Genomic DNA, 20651 nt, shown 5'->3' with positions numbered 1-20651 from the left:
AAAAGAACCCTAAAGTTGCACAATATCATACCAATCCTCCCCCGTGGCCCATGACGGCTTTAGGCTGCCCTGCTAACTCCAGGGTGCTATGGTGTGAGAAGATCTACCATGGGGGCCGTGGAAGGGTCACAGCTATTGTTTGGGCAATTGGACGAGGAACAGCTATATTTCTAATGGGGGTGTTAGCAATTAACAGCTACTAATGAAGACTATATCTTCACAAATGTTGTATTTACACAGTATAAGAGGCAAACCTGGGCAACAATCAACTCAATACTATATTTTCAAATGCAGTCTGCAAATGTAATTGATCTGCACCTGTTTGAGACACAAGCACAATTTCACGTCGAAAGCTCACAAAATATATATATATTTGGCCTACGTGTGCCTCCTCACAAGATGAATGTAATACAAATTGATTCAATGGAAAGAGGAACATAAAACAGTGAATTGTGTGACTTTCACTGGAGAAGCAGGTATTGAAATGGAAAGGTGGCCAGGTTTCACCATTTGCTTCATCATTCTGGCATTGTAAACTAACTGTATAAACCTTGTCTAATGCTTACAGATATACATATTAAAAATGACCTACAAAAAAAAAACTTAACTGTGTGCGTGTTTTAATAAATATTATTGTTACAATTTAAATACACATCAAGGTTGTACTACTAAACGTATTGATTATGATCAAGTACATACTTGGTTAATAAATAAACAAAACAATAAAACAGACCTTTTATATTCAATTACAGAAGCATGCAAAACATTAGTTACATGCAGAAACACCATGCACTGTAAAACAGCATTTAACATTTATGTTGCAAATAAACAGGCATGCTGTTCTAGATCAGTGGTTACTCTAAAATGTAAATGTTTTGGTTTAACCTCGGCTAAAAAAATCTACAGTTTGTAAAAGCTTTTTATACAAGTTTGCACAGTTCTTTCAAAGGGAAACAAAACTGGAAAAAAATAGAGAACTACCCTAGAAGGAAGTTTAAGAAGTCCAATATTGTAACGTTACTGTTGTCCTTTCACATAAAAACGTGCTAACTGAGAAAGCTTTTATAAACAGCGGCCAACATGTCTGATCTGAGTGACTCCTCATTTTATTACAATGCTATCTGTGCTTGTTGGTAATGGGAACAATGGTTTATGACAAAGGGGTAGATCACTGAATAATCTCTGGTTGTCCACAGGAAACACACCCCACAAGCACTATTACAGACCTCACCAGACCACCACAGATCTCAGCCACAGACACACCAGCATACCTTCAGCCTCTACTGCCTCAACTGTGGCTGTTCAGAAGTGAGCAAATTGCATGCACAATGGAATGAGGAGAGAGATGAAAAGTGTAATATTGCAAACCACATAAAAGCAAGGATCAACATAGCATTTACAGACACTGTCTTGGGTTAGAAATATTCATATCAGGTAAGTATATGAAAATAGTGCAATTAATACATAAAACAGGTAAAAAAAAAATGACATTTATAGCTGGCACTTGTATTTAATTTGACTCGTTGTCCATGTAACAGCATATTTTTTTTTAAATGAGGAAGGAATGTGACTGCTAATTCTAGAATTAATGTAAAGTGCTTTTATGATAAGACATTCTGAAAAAGATAAACTCAAGGTCCTGCATTTTTCTAATAAAATAAAGGCTGTGAAGGCACAAAGAGAAGAACAAATGTGGTTACCAGGCTATTGGAGATGTGTTGAATCCCACTGGAAATAGGAGTAGTTTTCCTGTACAAGCTATATACTGTAGTAGCTCACTAAAGTTAGGTGACTAAATTGTAACGGCAATGAAATCCTAGACAACTTGCTTATATCTCTTTGATGTGTTATTTTAACAGTGATCACTACTAAATAGATAACATGTATACTTCTATATATGATTGTTAACACTATTCTCTGAATCTGTTATATCAATGTCCATTTATGACAATTTACAGTATGGAACATTTTCTTTTGCATTACTTACATCACATAATCAAGAGTACTTTTCTTTAACATAATCATCTATTAAAACCAGATTAAGGATGCAACTGCAAAGTTCTTTTTTTTTATTTTCATGCAAAAATATATGCACGCTTAATTCAATAAACATTTGTTATTTTTACTCAGTTACAGGTTTCAACACACACAGACATCTATATTTATATATATATACAGTGGTTTGCAGAAGTATTCACCCCCCCTGCAAAGTTTTCACATTTTGTTGGCACCTGAGCGTACTCCACGATGCTTTAGACTTTACATGTAGAATCTACACAAACTACTCCACATTGATAAAGTTAAAAAATGCATATAGAATATAAATAAGTAAGATTTACAGAGAAAAAACAGATTAATCTCAGTTGCATAAGTATTCAACCCCTTTGCTACTGCAGCCCTAAATCAGCTCAGGTGCAAATTATTTGTTTGAAAGGTCACAAAATTAGTGAAATGGTTTCAGCCTGTGTGTACTCAAAGTGGTTTAACTTGTAGATAATTTCCCTCAGGTATATAAAGACTTTCAAGCTGCAACTCACATAGTGACCCAACAAAGCAACCATGAAGACCAAGGAGCTTTCGAAACAAGTCAGGGATAAAGTGGTAGAGCGGCACAGAGCAAGTGAAGGGTACAAGAACATTTCAAAGGCGCAGATTATCCCTCTCAGCACAGTGAATTCCATCATTTAGAAGTGGAAGATGCATCATACCACCTAGACCAGGGCTTCTCAAACTCGGTCCTGGGGACCACCTGTGGCTGCTGGTTTTCATTCCAACCGAGCTCTCAATTACTTAACTAGACCCTTGATTGAACTGATAATTTGCTTAATTAGACTTTTTACTTGTTTTCAGCTCTTGAACAGTTGCATATTTCAGGTTAGCTGTAACATTTGATAAGTAACTCGAACTGCAACTATTTAAGAGCTGAAAACAAGTAAAAATGTCTAATTAAGCAAATTATCAGTTCAATTAAGGGTATAGTTAAGTAATTGAGAGCTCAGTTGGAATGAAAACCAGCAGACACAGGGGGTCCCCAGGACCAAGTTTGAGAAGCCCTGACCTAGACACTACCCAGATCAGGTCGCCCTCCCAAACTGAGGAAGCCGGGCAAGCAGGAAACTTGTTCAGGATGTCACTCTGAAGCCAACAATGACCTTGTGAGATCTGTAAAGTTCTGTGTCTGAGATGGGAGTCAGTGTTCACACATCAACAATAAGCCGATCCCTACACAAAGTTTAGTATGGACGGGTGGCAAGAAAGAAGCCATTACTCAAAAAGCCTCATCTTAAAGTATGTATGGAGTTTGTGAAAAAGCATGTAGATGATACTGCAAACAGGCGAGACAAAAATTGAACTTTTCGGTCTAAATTCCAAGCGTTATGTCTGGCGCAAGCCCAACACTGCACATCACCCAGTCAACACCATCATGTTATGGGGATGCTTCTCTTCAGCAGGGACTGGGAAGCTTGTGAGGATAGAGGGGAGAATGGATGGTGCAAAGTACAGGCGAATCCTTGAGGAAAATCTGTTTGATTCAGCCAAGACTCTAAACTGGGGAGGAAATTCACATTTCAGCAAGACAATGACCCGAAGCACAAAGCCAAAGCCACACTGGAGTGGTTGAACAAGAAGAGAATTAATGTTCTTGAGTGGCCCAGTCAAAGTCGAATCCAATTGAAGTCGAATCCAATTGAAAATTTATGGCAAGACTTGAAGATTGCAGTCCATCAACGATCCCCAACAAACTTATCAGAACTGGAGCAATTTTCCCATGAAGAATGGGGAAAAATTTCACCATCCTACTCTGCAAAGTTAGTAGAGACCTATCCAAAAGACTCATAGCAGTAATTGCTGCAAAAGGTGCTTCTACCAAGTACTGATTTAAGGGGATGAATACTTATGCAACCAGTTTTGCTGACATGCAACCTCCTCCTCATATAACAGTGTTGTTCAGTTTAACCACTACATCTATGAATAAAAAAAGTTTGTTTGAAAAACTGTGCGTACATTATTTGTAATTCAACAAAATGTGACATTATTGGTAGGGGGTGAATACTTCTGCAAACCACTGTATATATATATATATATATATAAAGCGTATAGAGATTTGAAAATAATTACAAAAAGTTTTGAGACAGTCATTAAAAGAGCTTATAAGAGAAAATCCAAAAAGGTTTAAGAATGTTCACCAACGACTGTGCCCAAAACTTTGAAAGTGCAAGCGTCAAGTTATATTACGGTACATTTGAGAACACAGCCCAGGAAAAGTGCTTCTGACAGGATTTATACAGACAAACAACCACACCTACAAAGACAGAATCTACAAAAAAACATCTACATCGGAGGAGGAAAGACAGTACAGGGGCATTTTAGGGAGGCCAGTTTTAAATGTACATACCACATTACACATACATGACATAGGGCACGGACTAGGGCATAGTACCACCAGGGTATAAAAGACAACATCCATATTGTTCATATGCTTTTTATCTTAATATATTTCAGCTCTCCTAGCATATATTTGAAAGCTGCAGAACACCTAATTACCGTATTCCTTCGAATTTAAGACGCCGCCCAAATTTCCCACCCTCAATTTGAGGAAAAAATAAAACATCAAATAAATACTATAGTAGTTAAGATGGCGTCTCTGTCATACAAACACCCCTCACTCACTTACAGCATCACGCATCCCAGCAACAGCAAGCCCGACACTCCACTACATCAGGCAACATGTAACCCAGCAACCACAACAGCATTGATCGCATTGCAAACACAACAGTCAGAACGGTGTGCACAATACCAACAGAACATAACATATGCATATGGATTTTAATACACGCATCACTATACTGTAATCCAATTTAAGACGCAGGCTATTTTTGAGAAGCAACAAATTGTTAAAAAAGTACGTCTTAAATAAGAAGGAATACGGTTAAAAAACAGTTGCATTATTCATATAAGGACCTGCAGACTGCTACTTTATAAAAAAAAATATTTAGCTAGTGTGTTTTTTCTATCTGGAAGCATTTAAAGTTAACAGTGCACTTCAATTATTGCAGTTACAGTGCTGTAACTTCTGTGTTGAACTCCTTCCCTTGTATACCCTGGTCAGACGTGCATTGGAAGTTGCCCCCGCTGGGTGGAATCTCAGCCATTAAGACAGGAACTGAAAAGCATAAGGAATTCCTGGCATGCATTATGTGTATTGCTAGCAAGAGAGTGAGAGGTGCCCCAGTCCATCTGAGGCACAGCAAGCTGCAAGGAAGCATCATCATTACCACTCTCCAGGGTCTGCCGTCCTCCCGCCAGCACTCCTCTCGGCAACATCCCCGTCGGAGTTAACCCTTTCAGAGTCAGCACGCTCTCGCTCTCCTCTCTGCACACAACAACACACTGCATCTGTTATCATCCCACACAGTGTGTTATCTTGTTTAGAAGGATGTGACAATGCCTCTTTAAATTTCAAAGTACACCTTAAGAGAGGTTTAGAAAGCCAGCGTTTGTATACAGTAGTTGATCTAACAGTTCAATGTGTCCTTTTACACCTTTTAAAGTGGCTGATTCTACCATATACATTTTCCAACATTTTTTGAAGAATCATATAACATTTTGCAATATTTTGCAATATTTCCAAAACCTCCATTGTTTTTATTGAACCATGATTGATCTACAATTAACAGATGGTGCAAACTGTTGTTTTAATGATCATGTTTACAGGTGGCATTTTTCATGCAGAAATATACTGTATGCCCATCATTTAACCGTAATTTACCAATAAGTATTTATCAAACATTTGTCATTAACTACTACAGGGGGAAATAGCATCATATAGATAGCTATGAAGATCACAACTTAAAGTAATTGTAGCTAACAAAACAATTCAATACATTCGGCCTGTTCTGTACTTCCTTTGGCTACATAGGTCTTAAATGGGCAGCTTTGAAAGAAACACGTTATAGCAAACATGTATTTTCAATTAAAAACTCTATCTGGTACTACTTTAAGGTAAATACAGTTCTCAGTCCTAGCCTTATTCACACTATGGGCCTCATTTACGAAAGGGCACCAAACATGCAGTGCAACAGTTGCAGCTAAGAAAGATTTATACCATACAACATCACTATGATACGCTGCACAAACTGCAGTTTACTGGAAATTAAAGAAGCTATGGAGCCTCAACGAAAGGAAAGGACTTTTTTAACTTCAAGAAGCCATGGAAAATGCAGAATTACCTTGGAAGAAACGAAGTGGTGGGATTACAACAGAGGGTGTGTTAGGAAGTGTATGGGTGCGTTGCCCTTTTAAGAGCGGTGCAGGAGGGCATTTCCCCCTTAAGAATTGGGTGTCTGATTAGAATGGTCTTATAAAAGGACAGGACTTACTAACCAGGGGAGAGAACCAGGAAATGCAGACTTCCAGCCCCATGGGGAACAAGCCAACAAGTAGGACTGAACTTTCGGTGCATGAACTGAGTGAGTGAGTGAGTGAGTGAGTGAGTGAGTGAGTGAGCAACACCTATGGAATTAGGACTGTGACTGTGAAAGATCAGAAGTGTATAGAAGGGTGACGGTTAGGAGAAATTGTAAGGCGGCATTGGGAAACCTTGGAACCTATATTACAGGACTGTGGGATTTATGTTCTGAAGTATTGCTAGTTGCACATTGAACTGTGTTGTCTGCAATTGTTGAGCACTGCATTAGTGGAGGACAAAGAAACAAGAAACATGCAGAGCATCAGCATTGCACAGACAGACGGCTGGACCAAGAGGGAGAAGACCCAGCAGAGCAAAGGGCTGGGTTCACCAGGGGAATATATTGCTTTCACTACCAATTGTGTGCAAACAAGTGCTGAAAAGGATCATTGCTGCTGTATTAACTGTGCCTTGCATGTGGTGTGCTCTTTTGCCCTAGCTATCCTTCTGGACGTGCTGCTGGGACGCAAGGGAGTGGACACAACCCTGGGCAACACCATCAGGGGGACCTGGAGACATCGCCACACCTCAAGGCTGGGTTAATGTGCTTTTAAGTGTCAGTAGCCACAGGCCAGGAAGTGCTGGAAAGCACATGCATAAAGAGCATTAGCCGGAGGGAGTAAAAACTGAAAGTGACTGTGACCAAGGAAGTACACAACTCTGGGCCGTGTATCCCTCTTCTTTTCAGGTAGAGGTGGTGCGTCGGAAGGGAGCTGAGCGACCAGCAGTGAGACAGAAGTGGTCCGAGCACACCACCTGTGACGTGCAGTGTTGGAGGATCCGGAGTTCGGGATATTCCAAGTTGCTGGACCAGAGAGCGCGCTGGTAGCTTGGAGTGAATCCGCAAGCACACTACAGATTGCTATTGCGGCTAAGGGAACCAACCTTTGCGGCGGATTGGGAGTCCTGCATCGGGTCGGGTACCCGCGGGTGACCCGCAAAAGCGGGTCGGGCTTGAATCAGAATGTGAACTTTTTCACGGTTTGCGGTTCACGTAAAAAAAAAAAAAATTTGGCTCTAAATTTGAACCAAAAACGTTTTCTGTCCTTTCAGCGTACTCATCTGTAATCCTTTCCCAAATAACATATTAGAAGGTAAATGTACTAGTATTTCCTGCACTAAAGCAGGAGGCGATTAGGGAGGAGTCAGCTGACTAAGAAGTGTTGTTCTCTCTTGTTTGATACGTCGCAAGATCCTTTTATCACGTCTGTTTGGTGATATTAAAAATGTTTGTGAACAAGGTGAAACAAAAGATAGCGCAGGGTTTATATCATGTAGTGATAATAGTTCGAGAGGTAAATCAGAAGTGTGGAATTATTTTGGAATCATAGCGAATTAAAATAATGAACGTGACTGGATTCGTTGCTTGTAAAACCTGTCATGTTTTTGTGAACGACGGCCACAAAATTGGTACCTCATCTCTGCGAAAGCACAGGTGTAGCTCCCTTTCAACTGGTGGCATGAAAGGAATAGACCGGTATTTTATAGTAAAGTAAGTGGAGATAGTTAATATGTTACAATGTTAAAATATATGCAGACCACTAGAGAAAGCTACCACGCTGTATAGCCATTGTGTAAACTCAATCTGAGGAGAATGTGAGAGAGTTGGTTGACGCAGGCAGTAGGTAAAGGACAAACACTTGCGGGTTTGGGTCAGGTTGCAGGTCTTATTAAAGCGGGTAAGAAGACGGTGTTGCAGCGGGCTCGGGTCGGCTCCTGTAGTAGCGGGTCCGGGTCGAAAGCAGGTCGTAAAAATCGGACCCGCACAGGACTGGAGAGATTGTACTGGGACTGGTGAAACTTTATTTCTTAGTGAGGGTGCTATAGGTTAGGGAATTATTGTGTGCACTTATTCACTTTAGGTGTTGAGGTACCTCAGGGAAGTTTTTGTATTTTATTTTAATTGGACTGTATGGATGTTCCATCATTGTTTTATAGTAATTTATTTCTTATGGTGTTTTATATTTCTGTGTTTGTGGGTGCACTATTTAGCCCTCAAGCCCCGATGGGGGGGGGGGGGGATTTAGACAAGTGGGGGATATTGAGTGTCAATTTTAACTTGTTTGTGCAATAAATAATTATAATTTTATCTTGTGTTCTATTGGGAATTCAGTGCTGGGTTATATAGGGATTACTGCCAAATTAATACATTTAGTAGTTGGGGAACCTGACAGGTGCACCAGAGTGGTTTGGCTTGTAGATTATGTGGAAACATTACATAATTAGAAATGAGCATTTCTAATTCTGTAATGTCAAACACGTAATGAGCATTGTTATCAAGTGTGAGTGAAAAGAAGTGTCCTGACAGAAGTTATAAAAAGGTGCATTTCAAAATGGTACTGTTTACTGTTTTGCATTTTCACAGCTTATCTGTATCTTTTTTTTTTCCAGTGCTGTTAAAAAATGTATATTTTGGAATATAAGTTAAATATTGAGATTTAGCATTATATACTCTGACTTTTTTTACTATTTGAGATATCCGTTGAAAGTAAAATATTCTTCTATTTCCTCAATTATATTACATTTGTGATACTGAGTTTGTTGTCAGTGTTCTAGGAAAGCTGCTTCTAGTTAATGTGTTTTGTGTAAAGTAGTATATTGGCCTACATACATTTTTTATAGACATTTTCACGATGTATATATTTTTTTTTACGGTGCGGCCCACCAAGTGAACAGTCTTAACTTAAATGGCCCTTGCTGCCAGATTTTTCCGTTCAAACAAATTTTCATAACCAAGTAATTCATAACCAAGTATTTATTTTGTGCTAGTGAATCAAACAAACAAATCTGTTGAATTGATTCACTAAACTGAGTTAATCAAACAAATCGAGTCAGTAAAAAGAATCAAACTGCACATCGCTAGTTTTTAACCTGTTTGTTTATGATTAAAAAATGGTGTAGTGTTGGATGTAAAGATGTACGCAAAATAAAATAAAGTAGGTGATTAGAAAACGTTCTTATTACGTACTGTTTCACACATGCTAACATTCTGACAATTAAATATAGTTCAATATTAAACACTTGATTTGGTATGTTTGATGTTTATAAATAAGGGTTAAATTAACTTTTGGGGAGGGGGGCCACAATAAGGTCCTGCAGTGGGGCCCATCTTCATCTTCCTCCGCCACTGCAGGATATACCGGTATTTTTATTTTTTATTTTTTTTAACAACAATACAAAATATCGTTAATATAATGTGACTGTTATTTATTTTGAATTAATGCTTGATGTGTCAAGAAACACTTTGCCTGGGCAAGCGCAAATACGTTAAAAGCATTGCGAGTGCACTGTTAAAGTGCTTGACGGGCTCCAGAAATGCTTCACTGTTTACTAACTCCGCCCACTTGTGACATCATTTTCCTATCCTTCTTTATATAGTCCTCGATCAGCACTGCATTCCAGCTCAAAGCATGTTACAGGTTGAAAGCATGTCAGTCAAAAGAGGAAGCCGCTCTATTCAGGGGTGTGAACAGTTTCGCCCTCTAGGTGAAATAACTAAGCAAGTGCAACACTTACTAAAGCATGACTGGCAAACCGTGATTTCTTTAACCAAGTGTAGTAGCAGATATCGTGCAGGATTTTCAAAAGTTTGTAAATGATAACTTCAGTGTTAATCAACAAATCCTTATGTAGCATTGATTTGGGTATTTTCAAGCGGTCGTTATGCCTATCTCGTTATTAAATAATCATGCTAACGTGATTTCCAAAATTGTTGATTTACAAAATAATGTTAATATCATAACAAGCAGTGCTTCTTACGACTATTTATTTTGTTTAAAAGCAAATCTGTGTTAATTGTCATAATTTATCAGGAGATTTGTTCACTTAACAATGTGTAACCTTAAGCCTGGAACACACTGCCCTATGGCATTAATAAAGATCTACAATTTTGACTAAAACTTAAGGCAACGGGTGTGCGCAGATAGGTGCTGGAATCTGAATTTACAAATTAAAAACAAGTGTTTTTCAGGAAAATTAATAAACTGATCTTTAGATCTGTGTTGCATATATTCCGTTATTTTTTTAATTTTTTTAAAAAAATAAACAAATAAAAATAGACTACCTTTAATTTTCTAATTTTATTTAATTTCCACTTGGCTGCTGCTCGCAGGCGAGAGAGCCGTCTCGCTGTACGCTAGTAGTTTCCATAACAGAGAATTATGCTTCCATTAATTTTTCTTCATCTCGTTAACATGCATTTTGATTAATGAGTTCCCCTTATCTGGTCGTTGAGACAGGAAGTGATGTAGGTGACCTGCGACAATTAAGCTTTTTAAAGAGAAATGCGTTCATTAACGACCTCATCGACTCAATTTCAAATCATTAACGGATTGATTTAATTAACACATTTCAGTTGAAAATCACTTGCTTCTAAAGCTCTCGTTACTATACCATGTGTTTGATACAATAACCCTGTTTTTTGAAAATCATGCCCATCATGTGTTAAAATAAAAATACATTGTGTTTTTCCTTTCAAAACTGGACATTTCAGACCTATATAATGTAAACATCAATCTCTCTTTCTTATTTTCACCTGAAGAGACATTTGAGCTTTTGATTCATTTTTGTTTAGTTAGTCCAATAAAAGGTATCACATCTCTTTCCCTAGATCGATATAACAAATAGAAGTGCACATCAGATGAGAATCGTGGTATTATTTTGTTAGCTGAAATCACTTTAAGGTAAAATAAAATGGAAATTGTATTTTGGTCATTTCATTGGAGGTAACATATTATGCAAATCTCCATTAAGCTGACTGCACTATACAGAATATTTAGTTTTAATTCAATTTTACATTAAGGCATGTAGTGTACACACCCTGGTCCTCAGTGAGAATTTAACAAACTTGTGTTGTACTACATTGTGAGCAGATACTGTCTTTTTCTATTTCACTGATAAATGTAGGTCACCTCAGAGGTTACTGTGAGGGGACGCTGCCATCTGCTTGACTGTTATGAGAATGGTAGCGAACAGCAGTGTGCTTTTAGATTGGTTTGGAAAAGTGTTTCTTCATCAGCGGAGCGAAACCCTCACTTAGCTGCAAGCTACTAAAAGTAGGTCTGTGAACAATATGCTCTAGCTGGGAGTCATGAAGTTGGACAAACTCAAACCACAGGATCAAACTGGAACTTTTGAAAGATGTGTATGAATCTCTCCAGGACTTGTTTAAGATTCTTTTGACATTAAGTCCCACAATATGAAAGCAATCCAGTGAGGTAGTTCCTTACCTGAGAACAGAGAAGGCTCGGGCCATCTTGCCGATCGCTCGGATCTTATTTCTGATGATTTCTTTTCTGGCTGCGGCTTTACCTACTTTCAAAGGAATAAAAAAAGGTCTCAAGCTCTGGAACATGGTACTGTTGATGCACTAAGCGTTCTACTTTGTTAACTACACATACTATTTTTACTACATGTACAAATTTGGGCCAATCAGTTCTTTAGAAATGAAATAAGACCCAATGAATTTAAAGAAAGTAGTATGTATACTAAATGATCCTATGAGATGTCGCATCACATTTTCCATGCTCTTCCAAAAGTGATCAGGGAATCTAAGCCTTTGAATATTTTTAAAAGCTGTCTCAAAACATACTTTTTTAAACTTGACTTTCCATTTTTTTAACTTCTGTTTGTACAGTGTTTTTTGTGTGCCTTTACTTTTCCTGTATTATGTTTTTTTTTATTTCTCTCATCGTAAAACTTCCAATAAATCGCTGTGTCTTTTTTAAATGGCGAGTTATGAATAATAATGCAATGCGCGTTACACTGGATGTGGATTTTAGTGGATTTTATTGTTTTTATCATTAATAACAGTAGTCAATGCAATTCAGTTTTTCAATGCAGATTCGTTCTTCTGCTTCTTCATTGTCTAACATTTTATATATCCTTATTTACTTTCGCTTTATACTTTGGGGGTGTACAATACAGTGGCATTTTGTTATAAAATAAAACTGTTACTTAATACCCACTGACACAACCTTTTAACGATGTTGCTGGAATGTTGCAATTTAGTTATGTTAATGTTATAAGGTTGTATGTTAGTGGCTTCTCCATGATTGCATTTAAAGTATTTGAAGATAAACGCTGGGTCTCAATAGTCGGCGGGGCTTCTGGCAAATATTGTAAAGAAACGCCCCTGGCGCTATAGAAAATACAATTATTATTATTATTATTATTATTATTATTATTAATAATAATAATAATAATAATAATAATACATTGTGATAAACCTTACTATTTTTGACGGTAAAGCAGGAGAGTAAAGCACAATTATTAACAAATACTTGATAATAAACAAGGTCCCTGTCCGGGCCAGGACCACGCCACGTAAAATAACAAATGTCAAACCTCAATGAGACAGCTGCACTCCAGCAAATTAATATTTGCCTTATTCCTTATTTTTAATTGATGTCCTCTTGTCTAAATGATACACCCAACGGTTATTGGCTACTGTGCCAATTATGTTGTGAATAACAAGCGACTACAAGTGAATACATTGTCATGACAAGCCACTAATGTAAAATGACTAGACACCAATGTAGGAAATACGTAGCTTGCGTCATTTTTTTTAGAACATGTACTGATTAAAATTGGTACACATAGTCATTTCTGTGCTCTGATTGGTCCAAATGAGTACGTGTAGCGAAAATTTTAAACATGTTCTTCACAATGTGTTTTTGACCCAGATGGCCTTCCAGACAGGAACACGGACGCACATGTCTGTTCTCAAGCTCAGGAACACGGACGCACACGTCTGTTCTCAAGCTCAGGAACACGGACGCACACGTCTATTTTACAGATGCATGACGGCCTCCCCAGCAGCCATTTATATTTGCAACATTTTACTCATTCCAAATATTTCATTAAAACAGCTCGTCACACCCTGCACACAAACACACTTTATAGACGGGTACGTTCTTGCAGAGCGCATTCCGAGCCAAGCTGCAGCTTTCTCTACTTTCTAAGCTTCGACAAACCATGCTGTGCAGATCTGCTCAGAATATTCTCTATAGCTAGGCACCCTCTGCCATACACTGTCAAGCCTGATATTTGGTTATAAAACACATTTTCAATTTGTAATACCCTGACTGATAAAGCTATGAAGCTATACCTAGCTATCCACTAAACACCTAACAATTATTTGTAAGCGTCAGGAGTTGTTTGGAGTATTATTATTATTATTATTTATTTCTTAGCAGACGCCCTTATCCAGGGCGACTTACAATCGTAAGCAAATACATTTCAAGTGTTACAATACAAGTAATACAATAAGAGCAAGAAATACAATAACTTTTGTTCACTATTAAAACACCACAATATGCGCTTTTATTTGAACTACTGAACTAGCAGGATCAAGAAGCTGTCTTTGTGGTACGATAGCGTAAACCGTGGCAGCCTAGAAGCATTTATAATTTAAAAAAAAAAAAAGTATACTGTTGGCTGTAAAAAACTGTACTCATTTTTATTGCTAGAACTAGGGGGTCACAGTGCAGCGAAGTTTGAGAACTGCTGCTCTATGATAACAGATGACATTTTCATTAATCTTTGGTGAGTACAGTGGTTTAATTTATTTATTTATTTGGCTGGTGGTGCTGCCGGCTCCTCCGACAGCGGGATTAGGGCTGGTGGCGCTGCCGGCTCCTCCGACAGCGGGGTTAGGGCTAGTGGTGGGCGTCTCCGCTGGGCTCCCTTCAGCAGCAAAAACAGCGGCTGCTGTGGAGCCTGAGCTTCACGCCCTCGTCCCTCCCAAAAAAAAATAGGGGTTTGGGCTTTCAGCTTCTCCCCTCCGGACACAGGAAGCACTGGCTCCTCCCCTCCGGACACAGGACACACTGGATCCTCCCCTCCGGACACGGGACACACTGGTTCCTCCCTTCCGGACACGGGACACACTGGCTCCTCCCCTCTGGACACAGGATGCACTGGCTCCTCCCCTCCGGACACAGGATGCACTGGCTCCTCCCCTCCGGACACAGGATGCACTGGCTCCTCCCCTCCGGACACGGGATGCACTGGCTCCTCCCCTCCGGACACGGGACGCACTGGCTCCTCCCCTCCAGACACATGACACACTGGCTCCTCCCCTCCAGACACAGGACACACTGGCTCCTCCCCTCCAGACACAGGACACACTGGCTCCTCCCCTCCAGACACAGGACGCACTGGCTCCTCCTCTTCCGGCTCTTGCAGCGGCAGCTCCTCCTCCTCATACTGGGTGGGGCAGATGGCCACTGTGTGTCCATATGCCCCACAGCCGGTGCACAACTCTGCCGCAAGCCCTTTTAAAAATAGCTCCCAGCTGTCATCTGCCTCCTCCTGGGCCAGCTCCATTTTCTTCTTTTTTTTTTTTTTTCCCCCAAAAACAAAACAAAAAACTGCACTTCCGCTCTGAGTCTCCAGGGGGCGCTATCCCACTACTAACACCACCTGTGGCAGGATAGCAGCAGAGGGAAGACTGAAGAAAGAAAATGCAGTGAAACTAAAAATATTTAAATTGACAAAACACAAATAAAAAGGCATGTTGGCCAACCAAAAAGACAAACACAAAAACAGGCTTTAAACCCGAACTATACAAAAAAGAATCACTCACTCGCTCACACAGGTCTTCTAACTCTCACAAACACTCACCCGCTAACATACCCAGCCACTCCCTTTTATACAGGTGCCTGGGCTAATTGGGCAATTCGCACCTCATTAGCCCAGGTACATTCCACACATTCCTCACACAAACTCACTCACGGAACCACACCCCAAACTCACTCATATCCACTCTAAACAATACAAAAAACACAAAACCACCACAAAATAGGCTGCACCCCATCACAGATGGTAACATGTATTTATTTATTTTTTTAAACTGTGTTTTATTTTATGTGTCCCCTGTAGTGGATCGAGAATAACTATGACGGAGACACTATCGGCAATGTGATACAATCGTGATGCAATTAAAGATGATTTGTGCTCTTAAACTGCCCTTTTTATGTTTGGTAAACAAATGTCAACGCATGACAAAGACTAAATATATTTGAAAATGCAGATCTTCTATTGGTTGATTTTATTTTATATTCAAATATTGCACTGCACAATTACATTTTAATAAAACTCTTTAGTTGATAAAACGGTCCGATTAATCTAGTAATCGGAGCAGCCCATATATATATATACAGTGCCTATAGAAAGTCTACACCCCCTTTCAAAATGTTCATCTTTTGTTGCCTTATAGCCTGGAATTAAAATGCATTAAAATAGTTTTTTTTTCATTTATCTACACATCCTACCCCACAACTTCCAAGTGAAAAAAATATTCTAGAAATTTGTAGAAAATTAATTTAAAATAAAAACTGAAATAGCTTGGTTGGATAAGTGTCCACCCCCCTTGTAATAGCAATCCTAAATTAGCTCAGGTGTAACCAATCGCCTTCAAAATCACACACCAAGTTAAGTGGCCTCCACCTGTGTTAAATTGTAGTGATTCACATGATTTCAGGATAAATTCAGCAGTTCCTGTAGGTTCCCTCTGCTGGGTAGTGCATTTCAAAGCAAAGACTCAACCATGAGCACCAAGGTGCTTTCAAAAGAACTCCGGGACAAAGTTGTTGAAAGGCACAGATCAGGGGATGGGTATAAAAAAATATCAAAGGCCTTGAATATCCCTTGGAGCACGGTCAAGACGATTATTAAGAAGTGGAAGGTGTATGGCACCACCAAGACCCTGCCTAGATCAGGCCGTCCCTCCAAACTGGATGACCGAGCAAGAAGGAGACAGATCAGAGAGGCTACCAAGAGGCCAATGGCAACTTTGCAAGAGCTACAGGCTTTTATGGCCAAGACTGGTCAAAGTGTGCATGTGACAACAAAATCCCAAGCACATTTGAAGTATGCGAAAAAACACTCATAATTTATTTTGTACTTATTTTCAATTCAAGTAAATAATCTATGCAGATATGGTCTTCTTGTATGGCAGTTTGAATGCAAATTCCACCTACAAACAGATTTAGAAGAAATTTAGATTATACATACCAATTGTGCGTGTGAAGGCTCACTGCGAGAATGATAAATCGGGATCAATCTGTATGACAATTTTACTATACGCACATATGATAAATATGGGCCCTGGTGCCTATCAGGTCATTGAATTTTATTTTAAAAAATAATGATTTCGACTCAACAATTGTTTTTGCATTTCCTAAGACAACTGCCTTAAAATTTCAAAAAAGAAAAGCATTTGACGTTGGATTAACACACTGACTAGTTCCAGTATATGCAGTGCAAACAGGTTTCCTTGTACAGAGTGTTTGGAGTGCATTACTTGAACGAAATGAGTAATTGATTGAAAGCCTCAGTGCTGTACTGTATTACCAACTGACCAGACAGCTGCTCTTTGGCACAACATATACAATGAAACTATTAGGATAAGTGCTGCCTTACCGTCTAATTGATCTTCTCCCTCTGTTGTTAATTCATCGTCTGAACAGATGCTTAGCACATTCACCAGCATCTCTGTAACTATGGAAAATACAACCTTTTAGTTTGTTAAGCACCTTCAAACATTAAAATACCAATTAAAACTAGTGTTTTTCCAAAGTGATGTTAAACCAAACCTCCTATATTAAAGCAGGTATCAAGGTCCATGTCATTTTCACAAGAGTTTATGGGACAGTTTATGGGTCAAGGGGCTAGAGTAGTGGAAGGCTACCTAAACACTTCCACTTTATAAACACATACAATTCAAACTTCTGAGCAACACAACCTGAATATAATACAGTACAATTATATTAAAGGAGGCTTCCTCACTGACTTTGTATTCAGCTTTCTTTAAACAAGGCTTGAATTTGAGGGGTGGCCATGTGTCCAGGACCCCTGTATTCTGCATCAGGTCCCTACATTTGAGAGCCAAGGATCTGTTTGACATCTGAATTTTTTGTAAAATTCAAGACTTGGTCCAGCCTTCTGTCAATCAGTTTTGGTAAAAACTCCCCTTAAAATGAACGGTTTACAGGATAATGAACCCCAGGTTCTTGCAGAGAATGTTGCGAGTCTAATTTAAGTGATATACCTTAACAATCTCATCTACATTTGAGTAAAAAGTATATTTTTAATTATTTTATGTTTTTTTTTTTTTTTTGTGGGGTTAGTCAGAACTGAAACACAAAATAAAAAGTAGTATTTCCAGTTGGGCTACTGATGTTTTTTGGGGGTAATAGAGCAGGTTTAAACTGAAATAGGCTTCTAGTTTTTGCTCTTGTTGTTTAACTCCTACAAAAACATGACACATTTCAATTTTATTTTATTGATGGTTACAGATCAGATACATAAAAGTAGCAGCTTTTTTTAACTACTTTAAGAGAAAGTTGTTTTAATGTTACTTAAATGTCGGTTTTAATATACATGTTAATTTTAAATTAACACACAAACATACAGTACTATAACCTACCCTTTTCTCCAACAAATGGAAGTGACCACGTAAATACATCCACAAAATTAGGCAGCCAGTATGGATGTGGACAACAGTTGAACTGCCGAATGTTCATCACGTTTTTTTCATATTTCAATACAGCAGCTGCAATGACATTAATATATATTTTGTACTTTTTTGCAATAAAAGCAGGTACAAACAAAATAAAGACTTCCTTGCTATTTTGAAAAAAAATGTGAAAAAATTAGTGGAGCAATTATAAAGCTAAATATAGCTCTATATATGTTCAACATACTGTATTGTCAATGTGGCCTAACTGTGAATTAGTGAATGGAAATAAAAAAGTGTGACAATGTAGTCTGCATGTTGTTCCTGTCTTGGCAGTCACCACTGAAGAACCCTTTTACAGCGTTGTTTGAGACTACAGAATCAGAGAGTTTTAAAATACTTTCACTTGTAAGAGCACGCTGCATTTCAACTGCAGGAACTGCTTCAAATATGCTAGATATATTCTACGCACAACCCTACCAAAATGAGCACTTTAAGGTCAAGAAAGAAGAAATTTCTTTGTGTATATACATAGGGCTTCTTTTTTTCGGTTTTTATTAATTTCATTTTTCAGTGCTTATTTTGAGCTATTTTCAAGTTTTATGTAAATACTTTTTTTCAGGGCTTTCACTTTTAATATAATGTATGAAATTATTGTTTTCGGTTACTTTCCAAAAGGTTTTTTTTTTTTTTCCTGTCAAAATATGCATAGTAATAACTTGACAGTACTTACACACTTAAGTTGTACCTTCTTTCTTTTGCTGTCTTCCACAACTAAATCCTTATGGTCACGGGCACATTCTTCTGGGGTTTTTGTGTGTAGGCATTTTTTTACATTTCGCTACAATTTGCAGTTCTGTTTTAAATCCTCTATCGTAACTATAATACAGTTTTAAATCCCGCTAACAAGCCTCCATTCCTAATTGTAATCTCATTTTAAATCTCGCAAGTGGAGTCTCCAATAGAAATGTAGGAATGTGCTGCCACTCAGTAGTTGGGGCAGGTTTAAAGTATTCAGAACAAATCAATGATAGATACAAGTCAGGAAGGAGGGACATTGCCCAGCTGCACTGGGAAAGGTATTTTATTTGTATTTTTTGTAGTTTTTTTTTTTAATGGGAAAGGGGTGGTCAACGTGAATTGAGTAACCATTGCCACTGTTTTTCCGGTGTTTTCCGGTGCTTATTGGCTATACACCGATTTCATTTTGTATCGGGTGTTTCATCGGGTTTTATCGGTTTAAACTGAAAATTAGAAGCCCTGATTATACAATTATTGGCCGATCAAGAATGAGCTAACGCAATCATGTTTTAAAAGACCCGATTGTGCCAGCATTCCTGATATGACTCAGGACGGAGTTCCAGAGGCAGCAAGCAGAATAATGATTTTAGACGACGTGTAGGAGCTACCAAAAGTTTAGCATTCGCTGATTTCAAGGCGTGACTAGGACCAAAACCATGAACCACGAATTATCCGTATTTAACCTTACAAACACTGAACAATTAAGACAACTTAGAGAAGTTGTCACAGCATGTTACAGAGAACCTATTTAATGCTGCTTTCTTTGCTATTAACAACTTTTGCTATCAGGTTGTTGTCCTGTAAATGACTTCACAAGCTAGAGTGCATTACCTTTGTTATTGTACACGTCTAAATAGTTGGGTGCAGAAAAAATTGTAATCAATGATGGGAAACCTGTAGTTTGACTCTTTCTGTACATTCTGTAGCTGTAAAACAAATAGATTATTTCAGTTTAAAATATCAAAGCACCAAGACTTCTAAGAGCAAAGATATGAAAGCTTTTCAGCCCAGTTGATTAAATAATTTCAAGATTATACTCACCCTGCATCCTGAGCTTCGTGTGCTCTAATAACCGATAACAAATTATTGGTTTGCAAAAAATCACAAACTGCAGGATAGCTGAAAATAAAAATTAAATTTGCGTTCACGCTTACATACACTAGCAGATAATTTAAGGACTGAAATACAACGTATATTCACATATAACATATCCAAAATTACCTATAGCAATAAGAACATCCGCGCACAGTATTGTGGATGAAGTGTTCTGGTGACTTCTCATTTCCAAAGTCTTCACAGGGATCTGACCACAACAGATCACACATTGGCCCAAATGCAGGAGGTTCTTTGAACCTATCTAACTGTATCAAAGAAACAAAGTAGTACATTAGAACTCAATAAAGAACTTCATTTAAACCACTGAAATGTGTAATATTTGATATAGTATAATGTATAAACATAGTGGTGGATCCCTCTTGTTTGCCTATTTTCTGTCTTTTTGTAATTCCAACCCAAACAAACTTTATTCACAGATAATAAATCACAAGCTAGCAGTGCAAATGTCAGCTGTGTAAATCTTTTTATTTGAAACTAAGTAATTTATATTGGAGTTCGAGTCCTGTACATTTTAGTTTTTCCTCCAGCTTAAATTAACTTTTTTTTTTAACGTTATCAAATAAAAGAAAGGATACGTTTCAAAGTCTTACTCGCACTCAGGTTGTTTGTTTCTCAGTTCTGTTAATAGATTTGAAATGTTGGTACTGTGATATACAAACACTTTCTTTCAAGACCTCAAAAGTCGTCTTCTTCAGGTGAAGTTTAAAAGAGCAGCTGTTATTGTTTCATTTGCATATCAGAAGCAATGTCAGAAGTTTTGTAACATTACCTCATTAGGATTACCAAAATATCACTGATCCTTTT

The 20651-nt window shown here is 38.2% G+C and overlaps 1 protein-coding gene across 5 annotated transcripts in view; it reads right to left on the bottom strand.

Moving 5' to 3' along the window:
- Positions 1-20651, bottom strand: part of LOC117415576 (serine/threonine-protein phosphatase 2B catalytic subunit beta isoform-like) — a 41683-nt gene that overhangs the window by 4089 nt on the left and 16943 nt on the right. Inside the window, exons 6-13 of one of the 5 annotated variants that reach the window (XM_034026106.3) lie at positions 19953-20092; positions 19773-19850; positions 19563-19657; positions 17901-18026; positions 16895-16972; positions 11698-11782; positions 5277-5374; positions 1272-1298 (exon numbers count right to left, since the gene is read on the bottom strand). In XM_034026106.3, coding sequence (XP_033881997.1) covers positions 1272-1298; positions 5277-5374; positions 11698-11782; positions 16895-16972; positions 17901-18026; positions 19563-19657; positions 19773-19850; positions 19953-20092 — 727 coding nt within the window. Of the gene's footprint in view, positions 1-1271; positions 1299-2977; positions 5165-5276; positions 5375-11697; positions 11783-16894; positions 16973-17900; positions 18027-19562; positions 19658-19772; positions 19851-19952; positions 20093-20651 lie in introns of those variants that run through there. The other 4 variants (XM_034026107.3, XM_034026110.3, XM_034026108.3 and 1 more) reach the window with 4 other exon arrangements.

Source organism: Acipenser ruthenus, chromosome 7 (assembly GCF_902713425.1).
Source record: "Acipenser ruthenus chromosome 7, fAciRut3.2 maternal haplotype, whole genome shotgun sequence".
In the NCBI taxonomy this organism is placed as follows: Eukaryota; Metazoa; Chordata; class Actinopteri; order Acipenseriformes; family Acipenseridae; genus Acipenser; species Acipenser ruthenus.
The sequence above is the reverse complement of the archived record's forward strand: the minus strand, read 5'-3'. Positions and strand labels throughout refer to the sequence as shown.